The sequence below is a fragment of the Mizuhopecten yessoensis genome, unplaced genomic scaffold, assembly GCF_002113885.1.
Source record: "Mizuhopecten yessoensis strain PY_sf001 unplaced genomic scaffold, ASM211388v2 scaffold716095, whole genome shotgun sequence".
Lineage (NCBI taxonomy): Eukaryota > Metazoa > Mollusca > Bivalvia > Pectinida > Pectinidae > Mizuhopecten > Mizuhopecten yessoensis.
This window is the reverse complement of record NW_018479945.1, coordinates 119,219-138,975: the sequence shown is the minus strand read 5'-3', so window position 1 is coordinate 138,975 and position 19,757 is coordinate 119,219. Positions and strand designations below refer to the sequence as shown.

Genomic DNA, 19,757 nt, shown 5'->3' with positions numbered 1-19,757 from the left:
GATTGGCTTACGCAAATAAAACTGTAAGTCGACATTGTCTATCAGGTGTTGGTATAAATACCCCTTTGAAGAATTTGAAATATTTGTTAACATACTTTGTCGTGAAACATCGAGCAATCTTTGTTATATAATCTTTGCCGCAATATTAATAGGTAAGTTTTCCTCAAAGATATACTCCAAACCCATACTAGCTAGTTCTAGCCTAATATTAATTAACCAGTCATCATTACCACTTATACGCTCGTCAAAGCAAGCTTTTAATATACAGCTATCGCTACATTTCACTTTTAACCAGTATTTAAAAATCCTCAGTTTCCTTTGGACTATATGGGGGAATCCATCAAGTTCACAATAAACCAGATCATTATTAGTACATTGTCTGACTCCCAGAATATTTTGACAAAAATTTAAATGAACTTTATTTACATCAGGTGCTGTGTGAAATCCCCAGATTTCTGAGGCATAACACAAAATACTGTTCACTCATGTAAGACATGTAATCTCTATATGGAGGAAATAAAAAATCTGTCTGTCTGTCATAGACAAAGGCTACAAAACAGGTTTATATTAAAAACAAAGGTGTTCTATATTAAAATAAAGGGGTGCTATGTTTTACGTTAGAGATAAGCCTCAAACTGCACAATATGTGTGAGAGAAAATGGATCTCGGCCCTAACCGGGCCTCGAATCTGTTCTCTCTCACACATATTGTACAGTTTTCGGCTTATCTTCATAACTTATAACATATCGTAGCATATTCCTTTAATATATAATTGATAGATTAAAGACCATTAAATATTATTTTGATTACTTATTTCATACATAAGGATACTTGAGGATAGACTATTTTGTAAATGTCAATTATATTGTATATGTCCAATGTTTAACCATTAACGGTAGAGCAGTGATATGTAATACATTGAGGTGTGAAATAACGTCACGCTAGTTTTCATTCAATGTCTGGTTATACATGTAAATATTGACTGTGCTGTGTTGATATGCGATATATTTCTATATTTTTCTGTTCACATGAAAGTCAAGATGATCTGTTACAGATGTGAAAAATACAACGTATGAATGGTATTGCTTATCATGGAAACAGAAATGGTGTTAAGCATGTACTTTGTTTGTATCCAAGCGTACCGTCCATTGATATAATTTCACGTGCTTAACTTAGAGACAGAAATGTTGTTAATTTTGTACATTGTGACCAAATGACAGTCCATTATTGTCATTCAACCTTTTGTTAGAGCAAGGTATGTTGTAAAACTGGTGGTCGATATTTTGTATAGAAAAGTCGATGCTAATTATATACTCCAATCAGCCGATCGTTTGATGTCGACTTCTGAAACCTGATAACATAGCTCGTGCTTGCTTATATATTACACGTATATATCACCGCGAGGAAAACAGGCGATTCATGTTTGACATCAGATTATTATTTTTTTCAATTCAAAATACGATATTATTAAAACACGACTACAATATAAGTGATTTATCTGGACTTATTTAGTATATGATGATAGGTGAACCGCTCGTGTTGGTGAATAAGAGTATCCTTGCTGTAGCCTTGGTATTGATCGAGTTCCTATGTAGATGGCAGTTCTAATGTCCGAACTTCCGGTTACCTAGGAACGCCATTGATAAGCCTGTCTCGCCTATCATTTGCTCTATCAGCTTCGTGTTTCCTAGTCAATAATAAACAGGTTACTCGTCCATTACGTATATACCACTGGTCCTCCTTATCATTACACACCCATATAACCGCGTCACTGTCTGTATAGCGATTAACTGTAACTACCTAGTAAACTTCAAAATGATATCATGATTTGATTTTGAATAATGATTCTCCGGCGTTCAATAAAATGGGAGATGATGCAAATACAGAGGTTGATGTTGTTGATTAGATAATGAAACTATGCTAAAGATCAGCCTTTAAAATGCACGACAGATTACTGTGGGATTGTAATGTCGTTAACACATCATTCTGTTATTTTGGTACAAACCATCTTCCTGTTGTTTTGGTACAAACATTCTTCTGTTGTTTTGGTACAAACATCTTCCTGTTGTTTTGGTAAAAACATCTTCCTGTTGTTTTGGTACAAACATATTCCTGTTGTTTTTGTACAAACATCTTCCTGTTGTTTTGGTACAAACATTCTCCTACTGCTTTGGTAAAACATCTTCCTGTTGTTTTGGTACAAACATTCTTCTGTTGTTTTGGTAAAAACTTCTTCCCGTTGTTTTGTTACAAACATCTTCCTGTTGTTTTGGTACAAACATCTTCCTGTTGTTTTGGTACAAATATCTTCCTGTTGTTTTGGTACAAATATTCTCCTACTGCTTTGGTACAAACATCGTCCCTTTTGTTTAGGTCCTACCTTTCCTGTGTTGTTTTTGGAAAATTATCTTCCTGTTGTTTAGGTTTAAACTTTCTCCTGTTGTTAAGGTATAAACTTTCTCCTGTTGTTTGGGTACATCTTTCTCCTGTTGTGTAGGTACAATATACAAATATTCTCCCTCTGGTACAAACATCGTTCTTTTGTAAGATGAATTTAAGACACATACGTGTGGTATCACCTATAACATTTGGTTATAGATACAATATGCCAAACACAACTAAGGTTAAATCCTACAGTAGTTTTGTCCCTCTACCACTCATTGGTGATTATGTAGGCCAAAAAGGAGGACATCTAATTAGTCTAACTACTGTTTAAATAGAAAGGGGTGGGGGAGGTGCGGAGGTACTGTGTTAATTTCAAATTGATAATGAAATGGTTTATCAAATATCTTGCCTCTGCTATAGATACATGTAATTGTGGCTATAAAGTTAACAGCAAACACTTGGCACTGAGAATGTAGATATCATCATTGTGTCACATCTGGTTCAGCCTGTGGACGTTTATGCCGTATGTATGATGTTTTGTTATGTCGGATTAGTTCACATTGTTCTTTCCTATTGACATCGTGTACAGACCATGTCATGGTATGCTGCCGCTGCGGTGTGCTTGCTTCTCCTAGTTTCATTACACCCGACACCTTCATCGTCTTGTCTCGTTAACTAAACCCAACAGTATTGCCATTGAGTGCGTCTATACCATTCTATGCGTGTATGAATCCTTAGTTCAGTCGATGCCTGCAGGTTCAGAACAATAATATTCGTTAACAGAATATAGATTTTGGATCGTTCATGAGTTTTTACTTCATATGAGATTCCCAATATGAAATTGAAATAAATTACAGATTTGCTTTTCAAATAATAATTTCTACGAACATGGCTAAAAATCACACTTTTCCATGTTATTAATTTTCTGCTATCTTGGTTTTATATCCCTTGTTTCCATTGTGACATCATAATATGATCCGGAAGTATGTGATGTCATTTCTGATCATTTAAGAAGTCACAATGGTAAGATATGTACCTTTTCCCTAACGATACCCTGAAATGTAAATAGCATACGGTGTTTAGTCTTAACAAGCAACATGCATCATTATATCCAAAAGTATCTCACTAGAAACGAGAAATAAAAAACCGAACTCGAATAAAAAGTAATTTATTTTATTAATTGAAAATGAATGATAAAGGTGGGTGGTTCAGTAACAATGTTATAAACAGTTAATATATTACATGTGAGGGGGAAACAAGATTAAAAAACAACAAAACACTTGGATGGAATACCGGAGTGAAAGACTCTATGTGAAATATAATATTATACCAATACAATGATGAAATGAAAATATCACATGGAACTGTGTCCAGACATAGTGAGCTGTGGTTCCTATAGTTACAATGTCGGCGCCGCCCCCGGGATGTGTAGGTGTGGTTACGTGACGTGAGGGGCGGAGCCAAGTAGGACGTTACGCGTGCGCAGAAATCACATAATAGCAAATATGCAATATAAAACCTACCTAAACACCTAGGTGAACAAAGTCCTATTTGAAGTAATTGCTTGATTATGCAATGTGAAAATAAAATGAACAAATTTTAACTAAAGTGAAGTAAAACAAATCACTTCATTACTTCATTTCATTACTTTAGTAATTTTATTAAAAATCCAATAACAAGAATAGATTGTAATAACAAGAATTATCAATGCTCATTAATAAATGCAAAAACAAATTATCGTTTAAAAAATACAGTTCTGTTTAAGATGCTTTTGATTGCAAATAATGTTTATTTACCACCTCCCATGTGTAAAACGTTCGGGTTTTCTGTTTACATACTCAAATTATAACCATATGTGTGACAGAAAACCCGAAACGATTTACTTGTCTGTACCTTTAACGTAACAGCTTGAATGAGACATAGGAAGGTACATATCACAAGGAGGCGACTGTAAGGGATGTTACACTATCAGTTGTAAAGGCGCACTGGGCAGTTTGTCGTAATACTATAAATTGATTGGTACTTGTTGAACATCTGTATCAACAATAACTAACGCTAGCCTGATTTTAGTTCAAAGCAAACGAAGCGTGGGATTTACAGTTTACCATTTTCGTAGGAAGTGTGCTTCATCAGGAAAATTATCAATGTAGAGATATCAATTCTTTCTTCACAGTTTTCTACGATTTTCGCTCAAAGTGCGAAATTCCCTGTTATAAGTTGAACATACTTGAAACCGTATATCTGACCATTTGAAACGGTCAGTGACACGTGAAGAAATGCACTGTGATAAGTAGGCGTTGTGTGACAATGGATTCTTATTTCTAACAAGAAAAAGTTATTGTTTCTCAACAAGTGATATCAATTAACTCTTTATCAAAATATGAATTCACAATTACGCTCAAAGTCATGTTGTCTTCAAACTCTTATCAATATTTGAGTCTTGAGACAAATTTGAGCTGTTGGAAATCTAAGAGAATATCAAGCATTCAATCATTCTGAATTAAGAATTTCCATATTTTAGTGGTGGTATTGCAACAAATATTCGGATGCATTCGATTTGTTACCTAGAGGTGAACTGCTGGATACTATACTATATCCAATGTCTGAATGTTTATCGTGGGGGGTGTCTTAATAAAGAAGCCTAGTTATCTAAATGAATTAACCCAGTAATCTTTATAAAGTAGCCCAGTAATCTAAGTAAAGTAACTCAGTAATCTTAATAAAGTAACCCCAAAATCTTAATAAAGTTTAATCTTAATAAAGTAACCCCATAATCTTAATAAAATTTAATCTTAATAAAGTAACCCCATAATCTTAATAAAGTTTAATCTTAATAAAGTAACCCCGTAATCTTAATAAAGTTTAATCTTAATAAAGTAACCCCGTAATCTTAATAAAGTTTAATCTTAATAAAGTAACCCCGTAATCTTAATAAAGTTTAATCTTAATAAAGTAACCGAGTGATCTTAATAAAGTAACCCCATAATCCTAATAAAGTTTAATCTTAATAAAGTAACCCCATAATTTTAATAAAGTTTAATCTTAATAAAGTAACCCCGGCATCTTAATAAAATACAATCTTAGTAAAGTAGCCCAGTAATAGTACCGTGATTTAGTGATGACGTAACCAGTAAACGCTTGGTGCTAAAACGTGGTGGCGAGGTAGGCCGGTTGGCAATTTGTCATCATAACTATTTCATTAATTGATTGGTATCCTACTTTTATTAGTCTCTATCTTTTTTTGTTCTTTGGTTATTGTTCATCAGATAATTTAAGTCCCTATCCTAGCTATGCTGGTCCGCTTGCTCTGGTACGTCTACAACTAGGGGAACCGTGTACGGCGTCCACCACACGCATGTCTAAGCGAATACTCAAATGTCATTTACAAACACGAATAATAGCGTCACTGTCTATACCCGAGTGGTCAGTTCCTGCCTTGATGCATGTGGCGATCACTAGACTTCTTGTTTTTAACCAAACCGGAGTCTTCCTCTTTTCCCACCGAAATATGTAACGTGCATTCAATACCTGAATCACTTTAGACACTATGAAAGAGCGTATAGCTAATATTACTACTAAACGCGCCATTGATGGTAAAGTATAATATGGGGTCCTAACGGCAAATGCATTAAAATGATTAGTTGTCTAACTTAACGAAGATCTGACAACCCTGTTCAGCGGATGTGTTCCGTGGGTTTGGAAGGCAGTGGAATGCTTTTTATTCTCCTGACGGGAGAAAGGAGACATTACATAGGTGATGATAATATCACCCTGATAAGTGGCAATACAATATAAATAACATGTATCAAGATTAAAATTCAAATTCCCTATGAAAATCAATGATTCCATGAGGATAACGAAGCCAGACGTCTGGTTGAGTTGGAGGCGATGAGTCGACAAACCTTGTACTAATACACAACCTAGTGACTGTCGATCAACAATTCTTGTACTGATACACGAGTAAGTGACAGTAAGTCAGCGATTCCTGTACTGATACACGAGTAAGTGACTGTTAGTCAGCGATTCCTGAACCGATACACGAGTAAGTGACAGTAAGTCAGCGATTTCTGTACTGATACACGAGTAAGTAACAGTAAGTCAGAGATTCCTGTACTGATACACGAGTAAGTGACAGTTAGTCAGCGATTCCTGTACTGATACACGGGTAAGTGACAGTAAGTCAGCGATTCCTGTACCGATACATGAGTAAGTGACAGTAAGTCAGCGATTCCTGTACTGATACCCGAGTAAGTGACAGTAAGTCAGCGATTCCTGTCCTGATACACGAGTAAATGACTGTTAGTCAGCGATTCCTGTACTGATACACGGGTAAGTGACAGTAAGTCAGCGATTCCTGTACTAATACACGAGTAAGTGACAGTAAGTCAGCGATTTCTGTACTGATACACGAGTAAGTAACAGTAAGTCAGAGATTCCTGTACTGATACACGAGTAAGTGACAGTTAGTCAGCGATTCCTGTACTGATACACGGGTAAGTGACAGTAAGTCAGCGATTCCTGTACTAATACACGAGTAAGTGACAGTAAGTCAGCGATTTCTGTACTGATACACGAGTAAGTAACAGTAAGTCAGTGATTTCTGTACTGATACACGAGTAAGTGACAGTAACTCAGCGATTCCTGTACTGATACACGAGTAAGTGACAGTAAGTCAGAGATTCCTGTACTGATACACGAGTAAGTGACAGTTAGTCAGCGATTCCTGTACTGATACACGAGTAAGTGACAGTTAGTCAGCGATTCCTGTACTGATACACGAGTAAGTGACAGTAAGTCAGCGATTCCTGTACTGATACACGAGTGACAGCTAGAGTCAGCTATTCCTGTACCGATACACGAGTTAGCTACAACGACTTGTTGTAGCTAACTCGTGTATTCTTCTAAATACATGCATTCACATGTAAGTGACAGTTAGTCGGTAATGCTTGTACCAATACAAGAGTTAGTGAGAATCAGTCGGTAATTTATGTACCGATACAAGAATTAGTGAGAATCAGTCGACTAGCCATGTAGCGATACATCCATTTCTTAAACGAAACTGTCTCAATACGCTCGTTAATAACACGCAATGCTTAAGCAGGGTTCAAAGTTAACGTACATTATCGTGCGTAATGATATCGACGGTGAAACATAANGACTGTTAGTCAACAATTCCTGTACTGATACACGAGTAAGTGACAGCTAGAGTCAGCCATCCTGTACCAATACACGAGTTAGCTACAACGACTTGTTGTAGCTAACTCGTGTATTCTTCTAAATACATGTATTTACATGTAAGTGACAGTTAGTCGGTAATTCTTGTACCGATACAAGAGTTAGTGAGAATCAGTCGACTAGCCATGTAGCGATACATCCATTGCTTAAACGAAACTGTCTCAATACGCTCGTTAATAACACGCAATGCTTAAGCAGGGTTCAAAGTTAACGTACATTATCGTGCGTAATGATATCGACGTGAAACATGGGCGTTTCACTATTGGACAGTGAGCAAATGCAGGAGAGCTATCACATAGTGTCCATCACTGTACTACCACCAGGTGGCGTGGCCAACAAATGTCATTCAGCTTATAAACGAGCAGTGAAAATAAACTGCCATTCTTTGTAAGAAAATGAATTAAACAACAGTCATATATAGTGAAAACAATTTCAACATATCTCTTTATCTTTGGTTTTGCATTATCCAGTGTCAATCGCCAACAACGACTCGTTGCTTTCATTTCCACGCTCATAAAAATCCACAATCCCTGAAAACACCAGCGACCTAACTAGAGGTTATGCTGGTAAATTAGATATATAATTCTATGTTTGCTTTCCTCTATGACCCCGATATATAAATATACATATACGGTGTGGTCAGATCGCAGCGTGGAAATCCCGGCTAGTCTCTCCCTGTTGTGTGAAACAGATCCATAAAACACATGAAAAAAACCGGAAGTATATTTGGATTTATCGGAAGGGAATATTCCGTTCCAAAGTGCACTGAATTAATTGAAACCGGTGTTTATATTGTAGGATTTCAGTTTGTTGTACTATACAGAAACTGACATCCTCACCAGTCGCCACAATAAATCCTGTTTATATCACCTTGATAATATGTCGGCGAGATATCACTTGAATATTTGTAACAAGGTGGTCTCGGAGGATAACAAACAACCCCACAACCGCATAGCATAAAACACATATATTCCTCATAAGATATCCAAGTCTCTATCTTTGATATGCGTGTTGTTATCGTCCGAAGGAATCCGAAGTCCAGCCAGCACCTGCTGACCTCGCTCTGACCCTGACTTACTGTCTTCTGGAGATGAATGAGCTCCTTGGGACGGTTGGGACTGTTGGGACCCCGAATCATCACTGACAGATCCGGCGGGTTCCGATGAGCTGCTAAGTTGAACATGTTTCGGTGGGGAATGTTGTTGCTTTTGCTGGTTACTTACATGAGAACTGTATCGCACACTTGCCTTATTTTGCAGGCCTTTTGGATGAGCCTTTATCAACTTGGATTTCACATCCATTTTTAGAACATCGTCACACATCGACGAGACATTTGAAGTCTTTACAGGGGTTGAACTACGGCCAGCCGGCGAGGAAGAACGGGAGACATTCTGAGACCCTCTGGACAAATCTACGGAAGAGCCCTGTGACGTCTTTGATTGCGAATCACGTGACTTAACACTTGCTGGCGAGTTCGGTCGGGGATTTGATGTCGACGACGATTTTGAAGTAAAGTTCACGTCAGAAACGCGACGTTTCGGCGAAGATTCTACCGAGGATTTTGGAGTGTTGTCGGCACTCGCCGTGGTGTTGGTAGTAGTATTACGCGGTGAAGTAATTTTCGACACTGGGTATGTCGACTCTTGTGACGAACAAGGAGTTGAGCTTGGAGAAAACATCCGAAGAATTTCTGACATTTGTTCATCTATTCTTGACATTTTCTGGTGTAACACGTCTATTTCCTCCTTGATTTCTAATCTTATATCGTATAATGACGTCAGCATCTGACGCTCGGCTACCGAGAGTGCCCCGGAAGTTGATTCCCTCAAGGTCTGGGGGCCCTCGCTAACCGTGTCGTCTGCTAGCTGATCTAGTTTCACAGTACTACGGAGGATACCACTATCTGTGGAATCAGTCTTTTTCAGATTCGATTTCTGATCATCCTCCGGAGCTTCGTTTATCGGCTCCGGTTTTGCCATCATTTTGCCCCATTTAGACAATGGTTTCACTGTTGCTTTCGGAGCTTCATTAATTTTTGTTTGTAAATCCTCTTTCTCCTTTTCCACATTTATCTTGTTTTGGTTGCTGTCGGATGTTCCCTCCGAAGGAACATTCCCGTTCATTATTTTCCCCCATTTCGTTGCTCCCCCTCCAATTTTCGGGACAGGCGAGCCTCCTATGGATCCCTCTGAAACATTGATAAGCCTGGTAAAACTCCGTGGTCTTTCTGGCATATCCATGGACGACATACGTCCGCGCTCGGGATCGTTATTTGGTTGCATTGCCTTTGCATCACTTATCTTTCGGAACCGTGAGATTAGCTTACGGACTGGATGGTCACTGGACAACTCCAGTGGGGGGTCATTTTTCCTCTTTTCCGCCAATTCTTTCTCTTTTTTCACATCGGCAACTTTCCGAAAAATCAACTAAAATACAAATAAAGCATCTTGTCAGTACATTTATTACTGATATAATGAACTATTTGGTGTTTTGTTCTATTACATGAGTATGTGAAATATGTTTATTACTTTATTGTTATGGACCTCGTAGTCGTGAATCCAGGATTACATAGTATAACCTAGAAAGGAGATAAGGGGAGACAAGCTAGGGATGGGAAGAGAAGAGACTAGAAGTGCTAGGGACGTTTAATACAAACGACAGAGACCGATCCCAACGCTTGAGATTAATAAACTTCTATAAACTTCTAGCCAACCATCAACTCGTGTTGTGTTACAAATGCTTCTACAAATAGAAACTAAGACACAATTATATTTAATGTGATTCATATGCGCGAATCAGATTCATGCTCCTTATAAGATATTTTATAATCCGATGTCTTGTTACATGTGCATAACATCGAGACAACAGACACAGTGAACATTGTATCTCTAGGTTTACAATGAAGACAATTCCTGGTTCGTGATTTCTAATAGAAGCACATCTATATTTTATGATATTCACTCCTGAACGCTAGGTACAAATGTGTAGATCTACATTCGACCGACTACACGAAAGTAGCCCGGTCCCTTGAGACATCTGGTCACACTATAAATACCAACCCTGTGGCGGAGATTGTAAGTGAGTGTGAGGTTCCTGGCGAATGAGTTGGCGAAGGCGTGGTAGAACTCCAGCACTTCCAATATCCGCACCCTTTTGATGGTGTGGAGGTCACAGTAGGTGAGAGCGCGCACATTGGCAGTGGACTGGCCGATCGACTGCTCTTTCCAAAAGTTGTCACCAAATACGTCACCTTTACCTGCGGAAACAAGAAAACATAACGCCAATTAAATCCTCTATTTGTTTTATATTTAAACAGAAATCTAGAATTGTTAAGCCTCACGTCTCCAATGTATTTCATACTAAATACTAAACTACATATTTTATGGAAATATGAATAAGCGCGGTCATGAAACACGCGAATGGCTTACAACTGAGAGTAATACAGAAATATGTGTAACCGCGAACAATCTGTCCTGGTTGGAGAGATCTTCGGACATGTGTCATCTCAAAAAATGTTAGAAAACATCACAGAGAGGTGTATTGTAAAACGTTTAAAGACATCATTGATAGGTGTGTAAAGGAGTAGAGTATAACATGGAAAGGTGCCCTAAGGAAGTAGTAGATTACAATATAGATATAGTATACACCACCTTCGGACAGGTGTCCTAGGGAGGTGAAGGAACCACTATTTCTGTGATGGCGCCATCAGAAAGGGGGAGAATACATTATCTGAGGAAAGATGTCGTTGGAGAGTGGCGGGACAAATCATATGTGGAAAGGTGTCGCCGGAAACATCGTATCAGGTTTTATCATATTTATAACGAGTTTATGTTGGGTATCGCGTGTAACATACTCCGTTAATGATTGAATCATTCTACTAGGATGTACAGGGACAAACTTATCTTCTGTGATGGTCGATATTATCATTCGGGCAGACATCAGCATACTTGATACTTCTCAATATTCGCCGTGAACAATTTTAAGTACCTTTCTAAGCTGGGATATGAATGCTAAAAACAGTGTATTTCCACAAAGTCATCAAATAATTTTATGAGTAAATGACGTCTCAGTTTATTATACATTTTATATCACATCTTTTTAAAAATATATAAATTGGTTTTGATCACTAAACTGTATAGCGTGTGTATAGCTGCTAGTATGTGAATGGTGCAAATATGCTGTATTAATTCATTACCGTCACCCAATAAACATAACGTGACGTCATGGCAGAGGTCACACAAACCAGTGATCTCGTGGAACATGCAGGAAAACATATCGTTTTTGAGTTTTGAATTTTATGATCCTTTTAATAGGTGAAGGTAAAGTAGCAGATACGACATTACACTTTCACAGACGTTCCACCAGTTAACTATAACACATGAGAGAGAACACCTAGACGACGAGAAGTATGCCGAGGAGACACCACGCCACATACAATATCCTCTTATCGCGTGTAATATACATGGGATCTTCTACATACGCTGAAACATTGTAAAACGTGAATAAAATCAGAAACACGTACTCAAGATTGCAACCACCTCGTCGTCCTGGATGACCTCCAGTGACCCTGACACGACAAAGCATAAGGCATCCAGGCTTTCGCCCTGGTGGAAAATAAGGTCACCCGGGGCACTGTGCGTCATGTTAAAGTGCATGGCCAGCGCTCTCAAGCAACCATCGCTTGCCAATCGGAAGGCCGGGTGCTCCATGAAGACTTTTCGGTTAAGATGAACACACAAATCGGCCTTCATATCTTTTGGACAGTAGTTCAATACCTGGAATCATACAAAAACACATATATTGTAATCTTGTTTTCTGTGATGTTTGAATCAATGGTCTTTTCGATCGTGCCTGAACAACTTAAACACATTAAGATGGCTGACATCTCAAATAGCATAGACATTGTTTTAGTATCTAAAACAAAGCCTCAAAGATAACTTGTTTGCTGAATATTTTAAGGGTCATCAATATAGAAGAGACAATAGCACAGGAATGAATGAAGAGGAGAGTTTCTGTGAAATTTCAAGGGCCTGAACAATATGTAGCAAATGTGTTCCTTTAGTTTGTATTGCATATTTAATTGTATGGAAAAGCATGAACCTGTATGATCAGGCAATTTCCCTCAGAACGCAAAGACATTCTCCCTACAATTATCATTACGGTGATTACAGTATCGGTTTTGCAAAATACCTGTAATTATATTCCAAACGTGATGTATGTACCTTTGGGTGAAACTAAAATCCGGTAATGATCTTAAAAGTATACGAATCATTCGAGGGGGTACATTTTAAGACAATCACATGTTATTAGTCGTCTTACCTTAGTGGCGTCGATACCCTTGGTGATGGCCCACGTGGACACAATATAGTCCATCACGCGCTCGCCCAGGATCTTCGGCACGTCATGTAACTTCATGAAGTCGCGCACGCTGTTCAACATGTCATGGTAACGTGCAAAATTGGCGTAGAACTGCTGAAATATTGTCGTAACATTCGAGAAGATTGTTGCATAGAGCAGTGCTGGAAATAAAGGGGAATGAAGCGTTAGAATAGCATCTCTGTAATATAAAAATACAGCAACTAATTGTAACAACACCTCACTATATGCAGGAGTTTGTCATCCAGCCTGTAGATGTGTTTCAAAATCTTGCACTGTGACCTATTGAAACTGTTGTTTTGAACAAAAATAGTGATTCCGTTGTGGAATAATGTACCATCTACTACCAGAAATCGTCGCCACAATGAATTCTATTTTACGTCTACTTGTTAAATTTATAGAGCAGCCATTTAGGTTTGGTTCTGTATCTTAAAAGAAGTGATGTCTCGAGATTAGAAATTCTCTTTGTTTTATAAGCAACAATAATGTGCAATTGTATAATTAAGTGCTTTAAACGATCATAATTCCAGTATTGTAAGACACTTAACAGTCATTTTGTAAATTAGATAGGGTGCTATATACATGTATTAATACTGTTTGTCATTGTAAGCATTGCTATAATTAGGAATATTATCATTGGCAGTCTTATACAATATTTATATGAGTAAACACCAGATTGACTAATGTGTATAAGTAAACAATAGGGGCGGCTATTTTATATTAAATAACTGCAAGAAGACTGTTGTATAGGTAGACTTGTTTTAAGTCAACAGTAGGTATTCGTACATCGTAAGAAAATAAGGTTTTTATAGCAAATCTCTATTTTCATTTTGTAATTGCTACTAGAAACACAACACACGCTTTGTTTTGACCATATGATATACAAAACAAATTTACATCAAATATGTATCGGGTAACTAAGGTCAAAAATATCGAAAATGAGAGGTATAATTATTATGCATAGTAATAATTGGAGTTCGGCAAACGTCTCTATTTGCTATCTAAAAAAGAGAGATTTCTCCTATATTCACAATGACTTTTTTTTAGAGAAACAATCAAATGTCATAAATTTAAATTTCAAACGCTTAGAAGTTTTAGATAGCGAAAAGTTGTGATTGTGGTTGCCAAAATGAAAAAAGTAAATATGTGAATCGAATATACTTAATCATTATCACAAGATCAAATGAATCGCTTGAACAAGGGTAATAACTTTAATTGTCGAGACAGGCATTCGCTATAAACAACATTAAACACATCCACTTGATTAATATGCCATTGTTAATGTTCTAACTGTGGTTACAGTATAATTGACGTAACAGCAGAGGAATTACGTCTTAAAGGGAGAATAAAATCTCTGTGCGTAAGAAAAAAACAAATCATATTTTGCATTAAACGTAATTTTCATCAGTTCAGCATATTTTTGTAAAAATCTTTGCCCAATAACACAGAAAGATAATATGGGAATTTGTTTGGTCAACTTAACAAATATCGTTATAGTCAATGTCTGCATTTCTTTTCCTAATTTTCAATGAATTTTTGACATGTCTGATTGCATCGATTTATAGGTAGGTTAGCATGATTAATGCCATTCATAACTTGTACAAAAACAAGTTTTTCGTTAAAAACTATTTCAAACACCTGAAATAACTGTAAAATCCGGGTCTAAGACAGTGCAAAGCTTGTATTAGTGCTTCATTGATGGTAATGGATTAACGTGTTAGATTCGGGCAAAGTATCTGCAAGACCAATACAGAGCGATACCTTAGTGTTAAAGATGTTGGTTTCATTATCTACGAGACAAAAGGATATAGTATAGTGTATATAACCCGGGTCATCTAACGGTTTCCTGGTGACGTTTTCTAACATGTACCATAGTGCTGTCACAATCAATTTAGACGGTCAGGTGGAATTTAACCGTGATCGCGATTGAACGGGAAGAAATTTACACCATTAATTCCAAGAGCTGAAACACGTTCAAGTTGCTACATCAATGTCACTTGTAGAAGAGTAGTGTGACCGCGGTATCCATCACTACACGGGAACTTGATGAACACGGACAGGCGACACGTGGTGCTCACAAATCCGTTATTTAACAATTCAAAAATTATCGTCATTTATTACCCGACAGAAGCTTCGCAAATTAAATACCATTTCAACATCAAACTGTCCGGTGGTTTTAATTCTACTTTTAAAACTTGAACATTAAACAAAAGTCTCCTTTTTATCCTTTGAAAAAAATGTATCGAATCTGGCCTTCAGTCGCAGCTTTCCTGGGCATTTCGCCTGGTTGCACCTTTTTGTGTTTATAGCTCCAGTGACCCACTTCTGTTTTCTTAACGAGCGTTTTATGGTGTTTTTCAAGGATGGTTCTATTGTTGACTAAATTGTAATATAATTGTACCGAAGACATGCAAAGTTTAGCTCAGATTATTAATGATGACGTTTTAATCGAAACTGGTAAATAACACATACCCCTGACCCTGAACGGAAATACAAAACGTAGAGACCGTGCCCAGGAGACGTACCGGAACTGCGATCGATACATAACACCACCTCCCAGAGGAAAAGTGTCAAAATTTTCAAAATCCAATTGTGCTAATGAAACGGTAATATGAGTTACGACTGTCCACAGCGATTTGTCAGACACACTCCAAATAATACAACACAGAGGTATAAAGTGATCGTTTCAGACAGCTCCATCAGAGACACCTATCCTGGCGAGGAGTTTCGACCAGTACTAGTTATAATGTATACATGTATTGGAACTGGGATAAACAAAGAATACTAAAGGAACTTTCTCGCAGTTCGAAACCAGTTCCATTTCGGTAAATTTTAACAATAACTGTTTTCTATTGCATAAGAAGGAAATGAAATGTAATTAGTCGCATACTTTTCCTTCATACGAAACCTGTGCCAAACATACCCAACTGTTCTCAATATGCTTAGGATATATAATAAGTACGCGGTATAAGTTTTCAATTGAGACTCTATTCGAATTGACACCACCTTACGCTGTCAGTTTGAGCGGTACATTCCATTGTGTTTCGTGCAAAGCGGATTGGCTTAGGAAGGAGAAAAGCGTACTATTGTTTCGTAGGCTTCTTTTATGAAGTTCTCTCACCTTAATTTAAGCATGTAGAATGCTATGGCATAAACATCAAGCTACTTTTCAAAGTAGAAAATGTATATATTTTTCGATCATTCAAGTGAAATCGATCGAATATTAAATAGGGAAGTTATGTCAACAACATAACTGCAGTGAGGTATGCATTTAGTACAGTATTCTTCAAAAAGGATACAAATTGATCCCAGTATTTTTATTTTAGAATATGAATTGATCCCGGTACTATTATTTTAGAATATGAATTGATCCCGGTACTATTATTTTAGAATATGAATTGATCCCGGTATTATTATTTTAGAAGATGAATTGATCCCAGTGGTATTATTTTAGAATATGAATTGATCCCGGTACTATTATTTTAGAATATGAATTGATCCCAGTACTATTATTTTAGAATATGAATTGATCCCGGTATTATTATTTTAGAATATGAATTGATCCCGGTATTATTATTATTTAGAATAAGTATTGATCCCGGTATTATTATTTTAGAATATGAATTGATCCCGGTACTATTATTTTAGAATATGAATTGATCCCGGTATTAGCAATTTAGAATATGAATTGATCCCGCTATTTTTATTATTTTAGAATATGAATTGATCCCGGTATTATTATTATTTAGAATAAGTATTGATCCCGGTATTATTATTTTAGAATATGAATTGATCCCGGTACTATTATTTTAGAATATGAATTGATCCCGGTATTATCATTTTAGAATATGAATTGATCCCGGTATTTTTTATTATTTTAGAATATGAATTGATCCCGGTATTATTATTATTTAGAATAAGTATTGATCCCGGTACTATTATTTTAGAATATGAATTGATCCCGGTACTATTATTTTAGAATATGAATTGATCCCGGTATATCCTTTTGTTGAATATGAATTTATTCAAGTGTTATTTCAGTTATTTCATTCCTGTGTTGTTATAGTAGAATTTGAATCAATATTTAAATATAATTCGAATTTATATCGGTATTGTGTTGAATTTATGATGAATTCCTCCCGGTATTATTATAGTAGAATACGATTAAAAAACGGTGATAGATTTCGCTATATAGAAAAATAGGCAAGGTTTTGTTTTGTTTTGTTTTGTTTCACGTCCTATCAACAGCTATTGTCATTTAAGGACGGCAACGATTATTTGATACAACTTCTATACACATCTAAAAATGTGTTTGTCAATTATCATATATGTGTCTATAAAACGATGAATGTGAAACACAAATGTGACTTACCTAACATTTGGTAAAAGATACAGTACATAAAAACAGAATCACACTCATCTGTGAAGCTAGGGGTCAAAATGGAGGAAATCTAAACTGGTCTTATTTACTGTTGTGTGACATACTTTTTATATATCAATTAACTCCTGGGTTTTATATTGCATACATGAACAGCAAGTTCATGTTTTATGTATTTCCGTATCTGAAGTTAAAACGATTTCTTAATATCTCTCTGAGGTTGATAAACATGGTATATGTATGCTATCCTTGAACAGCTGGAGTGAATGAATGGTATCGGACGATGTGACGCTTATTGGAAGTGACTTCTGAGTCCTGCTTCTGTAAATGTTATATGCTTTCGTATTGAAATCGAGTCGGATTCCGTCATTTTGTGTTTTGATGATGCAGTATCTTTATGCGTTGATGATTTGATAAATATTGTAGTTAATACTGTCGATGGGTTAAAACAAAAGAAAAAAATGTAGTTCACCTTTATAACAGTCTCTCTCTTAAAACAAGGTAGACCATATGTGTTCTGTGTAAGGTCCGGTGTTAAACGTCCCTTTTTGTCAGGAACTGATCTGTATGCACGGTACTAAAAATGCTATGATTCATCAATGTTATTTTGTCGTAGAAACCATATTGATGTATAAATCGTTATGTAACCTTCCAAACTTTTATATAGGAAGTGATGTTCATTCTGAATGTTCATGTGAAATGTTCATAACTGTCGAAAGTAATATCCATGATTTTGATGGGAAAGGAGTATATTTGCCAATAATATTTCTGTTTTTTAACTTCATCATAATTATTGTTTTTAAATAATCCATTGATAATTATGTGTGTAGGTAAGTAAACTCAGTATTTTCATTGTTTCTTACCTCTATTTTGACTTCCTAACATACTGAAGTCTTAGAGAGTCGATCACTAAGTTATATTGCTATTAATTCCTAATGGATGTCTTATCATTGATTTAATTCATTTGTGAATAATTCATCCCGATATTATAAGCATTATTTTGTTTATTGATTTCTCTGTAGACCATATCATGTTGTCTCAAATATTAATAGGACCCAGGGTTAAATGTGAACTTTCCCTGCACAGTTTTCGATACCTGGATCTGTTTGGATTACTATGTTTTTCCACTTCACATATCATTAATGGGTTTGAAAAGGTGACACATTGATAGTACACATCGTTCAATTAACATTAATCGATCAGGTAGTGAAAGATCACCCGAGCGTTACTTTATTTAATCGAACTTTTCACGTTAAGGTCCCAGATGGGATGTAAAACTTAGCAATTGAATATAGCTTATATCTCTTGTCTCATTATCTCACTATACTATATCGTATACCGGTATGTATAGCATAAAACAAACTAGATTGTTACATTACCAATCGAGCTGATTTTGTCAACAACGAATATAAACAAACATAAACAGAAGAAAGGTAACAATGTAAGTGTAAAATTAATCGAACGTCAAGACTTATATCCGGTATAATCTCACTAACTACAATTTTGTAACTCTAATGTTACAAACATATAGAGAGATACATTGTCACGCTGTATGTGTTTTATACATATCCATTGTAGGCCTAGGCTTATAATCAGTACCGCGGTCTATGTGACCAGTAATACTGGCCCTCGGTCACACATTATTTATCGTTTCGTGATTACAGTACTTTTAGATGTTAACAACTTACGACATGGTATAACAATCAAAATAGATCAATCAAGGTTTTACGCTGTTAATTGTAACAATTTGGTCATTTATAAAGGTCACTTCGAGATTTGATCACATTCAAGCGTTGATTCAATTGATAAAATCACAGCACTATCTACTGATTGATGTATGAGGGGTCAAACTTAATTACGACATATATAAAACGATCAATATCAGCAAAGTATGTCACGTGGCGAAAATGTAATTACTGGACATAAAGGTGTGCTATTGAATTAATGTGACCTCGCAAGACAGGTATGGCTCCTGGTGAATTGGGAGTAACTAGATTATGTATTGTAAAAAATACATTGTACACAGTAGGAAAGACTTCGATGATAAATTCAAGAAAACACAATCGGGAAAGGTATTAAATGTAGTGACGCTCAGAGGCGGTAGATGATGCATTGAGGGAAGGAATTAAATCATATATTGTGGGGATGGATAAGACGATACATTGTGTGGATAAATTAGATGATACACTGCGTGGAGAAATTAGATTAAACACTGCTGGGTTAAATTACATAGATTGTACATTATGTGGAGAAATTAGATGATACACTGTGGGGATGAATTAGATGATACACTGTGGGGATGAACTAGATGATACACTGTGGGGATGAATTTAGATGATACACTGTGGGGATGAATTAGATGATACACTGTGGGGATGAATTA

The 19,757-nt window shown here is 36.4% G+C and overlaps 1 protein-coding gene across 1 annotated transcript in view; it reads right to left on the bottom strand.

The window, feature by feature from the left end:
* Positions 1-8,594: 8,594 nt before the first annotated feature.
* LOC110441678 (potassium voltage-gated channel subfamily H member 1-like) overlaps positions 8,595-19,757 on the bottom strand; it is an 82,765-nt gene continuing 71,602 nt past the window's right edge. Inside the window, exons 7-10 of the mRNA XM_021484887.1 lie at positions 12,940-13,139; positions 12,143-12,395; positions 10,680-10,876; positions 8,595-10,046 (exon numbers count right to left, since the gene is read on the bottom strand). Coding sequence (XP_021340562.1) covers positions 8,595-10,046; positions 10,680-10,876; positions 12,143-12,395; positions 12,940-13,139 — 2,102 coding nt within the window. The remainder of the gene's footprint in view (positions 10,047-10,679; positions 10,877-12,142; positions 12,396-12,939; positions 13,140-19,757) is intronic.